The sequence below is a fragment of the Candoia aspera genome, chromosome 4 (assembly GCF_035149785.1).
Source record: "Candoia aspera isolate rCanAsp1 chromosome 4, rCanAsp1.hap2, whole genome shotgun sequence".
NCBI classification, from domain to species: domain Eukaryota; kingdom Metazoa; phylum Chordata; class Lepidosauria; order Squamata; family Boidae; genus Candoia; species Candoia aspera.
This window is the reverse complement of record NC_086156.1, coordinates 92,343,495-92,353,245: the sequence shown is the minus strand read 5'-3', so window position 1 is coordinate 92,353,245 and position 9,751 is coordinate 92,343,495. Positions and strand designations below refer to the sequence as shown.

Sequence of the window (9,751 nt, the reverse complement as noted above, 5' to 3'; positions counted from 1 at the left end):
GCATCGCAATGGTGATCATGACAGTTAAGCAGGTTGATTGGGGTTTGTTTCCCTCCAGTCCAGGAGACTGGGTGGGAGGAGGAAGAAAAGTGAGGACTCCACCTGAAGTGCTGGTGGTTCTAGTGGAAGATTGGCAGGGAGGACTTGGGGAGTGGTGTGTTCTTCTTTCCTTTAGGTGCATGGTACATAGAACTCTAGGTGGTTTTATTGTTTCATGTGATGGCTATTCTGTAATGCAGATTAAAGCAAGCATTGATTTCAGTCCCTGAAGTGTCACACTTGGGTTATCCTTTGTTTTGCCTTGTCTTTGGGGAGACACCTGGCTAGTGTAGAATGTCCTTTCTCATCTTCAATTAACCTTGAGAATGAGATACTCCTTGGCTTTGAGAGGGTCTCATGCCACCTGGTAAAAATAGGAACTCCTTAACCTAGATGGCTTCATTCTTGGCATGAAGGCAAAACATTCTAAGATGAGATATGCTGCTCCTTATCGTCCTTGATCAAATTCAGTGAGATATACCTCATGAGATAAAGAAAAGCTTGGATTTGCTCTCCATAGCCACCATCTTTTCCTATCACTAAAATGTTTCTAAACAGTGCAAGGGAGTCCCAAGTTGTTAGAAGTTGCTCATGGTGCAAAGTACACACCCGTAAATTTCCTGATACACCTTTGTGTACTATTTTTGTGGGATAAAGATTCTACAGGAGAAACAATACATCAGTGAATGTTGAGACAATTCTGTCTTCACCTGATTTCCTCTACCATGGGAATTAGAGTTTCCCATAAACTTGCCACTGCAATCAAAAAAAGCTTTTGTGATGCAGACAAATTTCCTCCAGCATCTAAGGATGGGTCACAATTGATTTCTATTAATGATGTACAATGTTCTCTGCTGGATTTTTCTCTAAGGGGGGAAAAATGGATGAAGAGAAATTCAGCATCATTCAACTATCTGGGCAAAAAATCCATAAATTTTGGTTTAGAAACCACAGCTTTCTTTGAAAGCCAGGGGACTAGGGAAGGAAAGATGGCAGGCAGGTTGTAACCATTTATTGAAAAAAAAAATGGAAAGGAATATGAGGTTTTGTCTTTTTTTTTTTTTAAAAAAAGATGATATTTTTCTAATTTTTAAGGGAACCCATTAGAACACAAGCATCCTTCTATGTTATGGTAATTTTATTAAGAAATACAGGGGCTTTTAATTTTGGAAATGAACACTACCTGAAAATAGGATAGTATCACAGTGTACAAAAAAAGAAGGCTGCCTCTATAGATATTCCGCAGTGTACAGAGTGCATTTGTTATCAGTGCCTCTCCATCACAAAGTGGCAAGTCCCAAGCCACTAGCAGACCCATTTTCAATTTAAAGAACAATGGCTCAGTGTGATGTACAAAACCAGCTCCAGTAATCTATTTTGCAGATGAATTCTTCTTGATCTTAAAAGGCCCTTGGAATTCATTGAGAAAAAAAAAATGGTATGGTCATTTGCACAAAGATAATGTCTACTTTGATTCTTTCCCTAATGAAAGATGGCCTGCATTCAACAGAAATCAGGAGCTCAAATTGAATTCTCTGAAGAGAACTGCAATTAGCAAGATTTTGAGGCTGTCCATTCATCACCATATCTGACCTTGATTCTGAATTCACTAAAGCCTGGAATGGCAGTTTTTGACTTGTGGCACTCATCATCATCATCAGATTTATTACAGCCCTAAGGCCAGAAACAATAAAACTGTACAATAGCGACAATCTTACATTAATATATAGATATAAAAACAAAAGCAATTAATATACAGACTATGCTGGAAGTTTTCAACTTGTGGCACTCAGCATGTGCTAATGCTCAACCAACTCATAGCACCCTGAAAAGCAAGGCTATTTAGTAGGGATAAGGGATTGTAAGTCATCACCTTTTCAAGTGCTACCACTGGTCCAGAGTGGCAAGGCTCTACTTCTGTCTCAGCTCTGTCTACCTTTGAAATTTCATTGCTTTCATCATACAAATGAGGAAAAAGACACAGAACATTTCAGTAAGAAAAAAACGGATAGAAAACCTCTTCAAAATGAAGTATCAGAATCTCCACATTTTAGACAGGACAGACTTGATATTCTTATTTCTTATGCTATAGATGATTGGATTGAACAGGGGTGGAAGTAAAGAATATAGGGCAGTTAGTGTGAAATCTAAGTAAGTTGGGGTGTTAGAGGGAGGTCTCAGGTAGGCCAAGCATGAAGTTACCAAAAACATGGAAAAGACTATAAGGTGGGGGAAACAAGTGGAGAAGGCCTTCTGCCTTCCTTTCACAGAAGGGATTTTCAACACTGCTTTGAAGATCATGCCATAAGACACAATGATCAAAATAAAGCAACCTAATGCTGCAGTGACACTGGCCACTACAACTCCAACTTCAACTAGATTGAATCCAGAGCAGGATAACTTTAGCAATTCTGGAATTTCACAGAAAAACTGGTTGACAACATTAGAACAGAAAGGGATGAAAAAAGTGCCAATAGTATGTAAAATTCCATAGAAAAGACTTGTGACCACAACCACAATCACAATTTTTGAGCAGGCTTTCCAATTCATCACCATCTCATAGTGTAATGGATAGCAAATGGCAACGTACCGATCATAGGCCATGACTGTCAGGAGGGAGAAATCAGAACCTTCGAAGGAGATAAAGAGAAAGACTTGAGCAACGCAACCAGAGTAAGAGATCTGTCTGGTATTCATGAGGGAATTAATCATGGATTTGGGGACAATGACTGAAACAATGCCCAGGTCCTGCACCGCCAAAGTCATTAGAAAAAAGTACATGGGGCTATGCAGTCGATTGTCAAAAGCTACCACAGAGATGATGAGAAGATTTGCTGTTGCAGTTGCCAGGTATAATATGAAGAATAAGAAGAAATGGAGAAGCTGCAGGTGCCGATTTTTTGAGAATTCCAGGAGGAGAAAGTAAGACGGAGTGGTTTGATTGTTCATGTTTAAGTTATGGCGAAGATTAATGCCACATCTGCAGAGTATGAGAGGTGAGAGAAAACAGGACAACAGTTAAAACACATCCACAACATTTAGGGAATGTCTTTCTCCAGTCAGTGCCCTCTGCATACATTTCAATCTATCACTGATTAAGGAACCCATCGTCAACCCTTCCCTCACCTTCCATCCTAATCATAGTCTTTGTGTGGTGTTTAACCTAGAAGAGGCTGCCAAAAACCTCCTCAATCATGGAAGTTCACTTCCATCTTTGGAATAGCCATTTTCTAATCACTCTTATAAGGCTATCGTGGTGGTGAAAAACGTGAGTGGAAGGGGTTATATATGATGACTTGATGTCCTGGAGGATATAAACCTAGCAAGTATCAACATGATATAAAATGTTACAATAAAGAGCCAGTTTAGTCTAGTGGTTAAGGCAATGGACTACAAACCAAGAGACTGTCAATTCTAGTCCCGCCTTAGGCATGAAAGCTGGCTGGGTGACCTTGGGACAGTCAATCTCTCTCAGCCCAGCCCACCTCACAGGGAGGAGGGAGGAGTATTAGGCATGTTCACCACCTTTAATTATACATAAAAATATTAAAGATGTGGTAGAAAATAAATAAATAGATAAATAAATAATACTTGAGGGTAGAGACTGTCTAATTGCCTGATTTTCTGTCTCTCTGTCTGTCTGTCTCTCACGCGCAAACACACAGATACACAGACACCCACACAGACTGAGAATAGGTGAATGCTAATGTTTTGTTAGCTGCTCTTGGAGCTTTTTGGCTGAATAATAAGATTATAATGCCAAACCAAAAAAAAATAGTTGAGTGATTATCTATGCAATGGTATATTAGAAGAAAAGACAGAACTTTACTTAAGACCTCTTGTTCATGATTTGCACCTCCTCCGTGAAATTTTAACCCTACTTTAACTCCAGGTTTGCTGAAGTGCAACTTTTCGCTGAAGTAAAGAAGGAAAAAAAGAACAACTATTCCCAGTGATTAGTGGCTTTTTTTAGTCAGAGCTAACAACCCCCTGTTCTTATAGGAATCTGGCTAGCATACATTGGTAAATGGGTCCCAGTTTGAAGAGTATTGGTTTGCCCTCAGTAGTCCTTTCAGTGATTGCCTGTGTACTATAAGTTTAGTGCCAACAGGGAATGAAATTCATATTAAAAGGGACCCAAGGATGGGTTTTTCAAGCTGAGATTGGGCAGACATCCCCCCTGACTTTTTCCCTTTTACATTGCTTATTGCTGTGTCTTGATTAGACAATGGCAGATGTAGGAAAAGCATATCTGCAAATAATAAGAGCCATGAATTCTTCTTTGGCATTCCTTGTCAGAAACTCATCTGCTCTTCCATAAAACTTTACCTTAATCAGAAGTATTCCAAAATAGTCCTGATCCCCTGTTGCTTGTTTGCTTACCCCCATCCCCCCACCTCCTGCCACCCCGGGATATCTGGACTAGTGATCCTTCTGCTCCAGGGCGGAAACCTTTTAGGAAATGAGCAGGAAAACCATTCTTTTTGGGTCGTTTGCTCTTTCATCTACCCTTTTTTCCTTTCTACTCATAGCTGAAGTCATTCAGAAGAACTGCAAAGAGGGAGGCAGCCCCGAGGTTCCCCCTCAGTTGCTAGCCATTTGCTTCTCCCAAAGAGAAACCGAATTCAGCCTCTGAAGCCAAACCTTTTGCCCCAGACTGAAAGAGCCTAACCCTCATGGAGACAGTGGCTTGTCAGGGTCCTTGTCAGGGTCCGCTCCTAAGCCCCAGAGAACTGAACATATAACCCTCTGACTATACACCTTTCTTCCTGCAAATTAATAATATTTCTTTTTATTAAGCTTTTCCTCAATTAAGTAGTATTCTACATTCTGATGAGTGACACATCATTTGTATGTTAGTTTTATATATTATTCATGCTATAATCCTATATATATACACACACACACATACACACACGTATATAGTTGTATTAAAGATTTTTTAAAAGGAAGAAAAAACTAATACAAACTAATATAAAGTGAGAAAAAAAAGAAAAGAAAGAAAAACAAAGACAATGCTAAAAGTGCAAGAAAGGAAAAGGAAAATAGAAAAGAAAGAAAGACAATACAAAGACGTAGCTTCCAAGCTCTTCATAGCAGTTATAAGTACAATGATAAATTTACCTCTTACTCTATGGTTACAACAGAAGTTTCTTCTTTCTATAATCTATCCTGTCTAATAATAAAAACCATAAATCATAAGTTCATTTTTTAGGCAGCAATAAACATGGATGTTGTCTTGTCTCTGATCAAAGAAGTCGATTTAGTCATCTCAGCAAGTTCTATCATCTTCACCAACCTTTGCTCCATTGTGGGTAGTGCTGAGTCTTTCCATCTTTGTGCATACAATAATTTCACTGCAGTTATCATAGAAAAATAATGTTCCAAGACTTTTTTCTGTTTGTGCATCAATCCCAGACATGCTATATTCCTCATAAATTTTCAGGTGCTTATGATTTCACTGTCTTTATAACCTTTCATTTTAAATATTAGATAATAAAATTGTTTGGCTATTCATTATACTTTCATTTTTGGATTTCTGAAATGAAGAAACTTGTTTAATAACCCACAATATAAAGGTACAACAGAATTGTTGGTGATCCCAGTTTACTGCATAACATTATAACTCACATCTCTATCTTCATCAAGTAGTATTTAAAATGAGATGATAATGGACACTTTTAGCAGGATGAATGAGGAATAAAGATGATATATTACCAAATATTTTCTCCCATCCAACTTTACTTCTAAGGGAAGGTGGAGTTAGATAAAAATTGGCTTTTGTGGTTGTCATTCACACTTTTCTCACAGTTTATTACTTATACTATTTTATTGTATTGCAATAATGTGCCACATTTGAAGGATTAAACCCTTAAAACTTTCTTACCAAATAAGATCAAGGAGCATTTTTTTTGTTTGTTCCATACTTTTTATTGACTAGAAAATGGGATGGACACACCATACCATAACAATTTAAGGCAAATACTTATCACCAACAAAGAAACAATTTCAGAAATGTCACCATCCTCATGTCATTTCCTCATGTGGAAATGGACCTTGAAATAATGTTAGTGATGCTATTCATCTAGTGTGCTAGGGATCAGTTAATCTAATAGGCTCTACGTTTCTGCAAATTGTACATTTCTCTATTTTTATTTTCCACTATCGGCATGTGGGAAAGATACCATCAAGCTAAATATAGATTGATTTTATTGCTTTGGATGGAACATAGAACAGCTCCTCATCCTCGAGTCTCATTATTCTGATTCATAATATTATTAATTTGGATCTAAATTTCTGAAGATAAATCCTCATTTCCTCCCCTCCAACATATTGCATTATAGGAAAGCACCAGGTTATAATTTAATTTATTTAAATTATCTTCCCAATGTTGAAATCATAAAAGTGAATCTAACACAGTCAAATCACATATATTTAACTAAATCCCAGTCTGCCCCAGAAAGCAGGAGATGGCTTTTCTGTCAAATATTCAGCATACAAATCACTTACTATTTTTCTGCACAGAATTATTGTTTCTTTTGATGCATGCTGTTTAGACCCTTCAGTACTGATTCAATAATGGAAAAATACTATGCAACTCTTGTTTGATCAGGTAAAGGCATATCACCAGTGAGAAGCTTTATATCTGGCAAGCTGACTGATCTTTTGCTATCCCTCCAGACTTAATTACACAGTGTAAGCCTATACAGTCCAAGTTAGACAAAATATTAAATGGCAATGACTGCTATCCATCTTCAGTTATGGATGAGGTGAGAACATGTGCTTGAAGCATGTTCTAGAACAGGTCTCATCCCTTGGGGTTCTGTTTCACATGTCCCTTTTAAAAGATTCCATCCTCATCTCAGAGCCATCTTAACTGCTGCCGATCTATTGCAGTGACCAAAGTGAGGTCCATCCCTCAATTGTACATAGTGTGGAGAAGCACTTTAAATGAAGTCTGGGTCTTTTGTCCATTTAATAGGATGCCCCCAATCCACTATTTAAGCATTTCTATGATATCATTTGCTGAGGACCAGACTCAAATGTTGTGTGCAAAATGAGGCTGCAGCAACAATTAGAATGGGGATCCCCAAAATTTTTGGGCACATAGGCACATCTACAATTTTGATTTAATGCCTATTTAACTTATGAGGTTCCTGCTGCTGCTCCTCCTCCTATCTTATAGAGTACCTCCCATTTCCCATCATTTTTACCTTCTAAAAGTGCTTATAAGTTCTAATGCATTACTTAAAATAATCACACTTCTGTAAGTTGATCTTTGATTTCCAGCATGCCACTTCCCTTCTCAACAGCTCTGTCTGACAGCTGAGCCTTTGGGTGGTACCACTTCGTCAGGCCTGTCTGACAGTCTTGCCACTGACTGAAACTTTCCACTCTCATCCTAGTTGCTCTGTCACCACTTCTGTGTCTTCTTCTTGAGCACTGAAGACACCAAGAACTCCCTGCTTTGGATGTTTCTCCATTGTCCCCCATGTTGGGATCTCTGAATGAAACCTCGATCTTTCATTAGCATACGGTCCTTGTCTTTCATCAAAATATGGCACACTGCACTTCTTTACAGTCTTTGTGAAAGGCGCAAGAATTCTGTACCCCTTGCATCTTTACTCAGAGCCTAGAAGGACACTTTCCACAGTTCTGCAACTGATTTTTCTGCTTTTCTGTTTAAGGAAGATCGAGATACCTCTTGGATCTCAACACTTGAATATGTTTTGTGAAATGGCTGCCCTGATCATACTCCACAGTGTTCATATTGCTTTTCATAACAACTCCTCTCCATCACAAACTAGGACTCCAAGGGTACTAGTGGACCTGCTTCTTAGAGTGCAATGCAATATACTATCTAAAGAGTTTTTTAACAAATATAGGAATCACCTATCGTTCTCATCGTCATAAAACATTTTGCTTCCTCTAGGAGACAATATGAATGCATGCAAAAAGACATATACAGCAATAACCTATCTTGGAACAGTTTGATCCTCTTGGGCCTGGGGAAGCAGACAGGATCCTCCAGACTGTAAATGCCACCACCTGTCATTTAGATCCATGTCCCTCCTGGCTATGAAAGGCAGCCCGGGAGGTGACGTGTGGTTGGGCCCAGTCAATGGTAAATACATCCTTGTGGGAAGGGATGTTTCTGGTGGCCTTTAAGGAGGCGCTGGTGCACCCCCTCCTCAAGAAACCATTGCTGGACCCTACTGTACTGGATAATTTTCATCCAGTCTCCCACCTCCCCTTTATGGGAAAGTTGGTTGAGAAGGTGGTTGCACTGCAGCTCCAGAGGATCTTGGATGAAGTGGATTATCTGGACTCCTTTCAGTCAGGTTTCAGGCCCGGATATGGAACAGAAACAGCATTGGTTGCACTTATGGATGATCTCCATAAGTGGGAGTGGGATGGAGGTAGTGCATCCATCCTGGCTCTCCTTGACCTCTCAGCAGCTTTCGATACCATCGACCATGGTATCCTTTTGGGTCGGCTCAGGGAGCTGGGGGTGGGCGGCGTAGTCTTGTGCTGGTTTGCCTCCTTCCTCCAGGGCTGGTCCCAGTCGGTGTTGATAGGGGAGGAGAGAGTGGCCCCACGGCCCCTTTTTTGTGGGGTGCCGCAGGGATCAGTACTTTCCCCTCTCCTTTTTAACATCTACATGAAACCATTGGGTGAGATCATCTGTCTCCACAGGATGCGGAATCATGCTGATGATACTCAGGTATACATTTCCATCCCGGAGGAAGTAAGTGATGCTGTGGCTGCCCTTTCCATGTCCCTGGGTGTAATGGTTGCCTAATCCCAAATACTCAGTCTCACAAGCCCGAGCTTAAAGATAACTGATTTATTAAAGGAATAGTATGCAAATACAGAGAAAGCTGAGAATGAGCAAAAGCACGCCAAATACAAACTAAAAACCCTTGCTTCCAACCCAGTCCCGCCCCGAGCGCTCGTTAGCAACCACCCCCTCCCAGGTGCTAGCAACCATTACATGTGCCTGGGAAAGTAACCTTGAACAGCATTGCAAACCCAAACATACATTCCAAAGTAGCAAAATAAAGAACAGAGCAATAATGGAAAATACCAGCAAATGTGCAAGCATGTAATACATGGATTAACGGTTTGACATGTGAAATGTTACGATGTTAACAACACATTGAAATGGTGAACATGACATATCGCCCCCCCACAAAAAAATGCTAAGGAGCCGGTTTGTCTGGATAGGCAGAGTGAAAATGAGCAACCAGGTGGGGAGAGCGAACATCGTGAGCAGAAACCCATTCAGGATGAGGAAAATGTTTCCAACGAATTAGATACTGCAAAGTGGAGCACTGGCGGCGTGAGTCAAGGATTTCCTTAACTTCAAAGTGTTGTTGGTTGTCGATCATGATTGGAGGTGGTGGGGTCGGCTGGGGATTCCAGCGGTCCAACTGCAGGTACGGTTTGAGTAAGCTGCAATGGAAAACAGGATGCAAACGTTTAAGATTATGGGGCAGATCAAGTTTAAAAGTAACAGGGTTAATTTGTGCAATAATAGGGAAAGGACCAACAAATTTAGGACCAAGTTTTTTCGAGGGTTGTGGTGATTTGATGAATTTTGTGGATAAATAGACTTTGTCCCCCACAGCAAACGTAGGTTGGGGGGAGTGTTTGGCATCGGCATGTCTTTTATAGGTGGTTTGGGCATGGCACAGGGCTTGTTGAATGT

At 40.0% G+C, this 9,751-nt stretch overlaps 1 protein-coding gene across 1 annotated transcript; it reads right to left on the bottom strand.

Annotated features, from left to right (window-relative positions):
* Positions 1-2,073: 2,073 nt before the first annotated feature.
* On the bottom strand, positions 2,074-2,988 carry LOC134497355 (olfactory receptor 14C36-like). Its single transcript, XM_063303016.1, has one exon. It carries the CDS (start codon positions 2,986-2,988, stop codon positions 2,074-2,076), a length of 915 nt encoding a protein of 304 aa, XP_063159086.1.
* Positions 2,989-9,751: the final 6,763 nt, after the last annotated feature.

Excerpts from the sequence above, each read along its gene's own strand:
- LOC134497355 (XM_063303016.1), bottom strand. The coding sequence starts at position 2,988 with ATGAACAATCAAACCACTCCGTCTTACTTTCTCCTCCTGGAATTCTCA.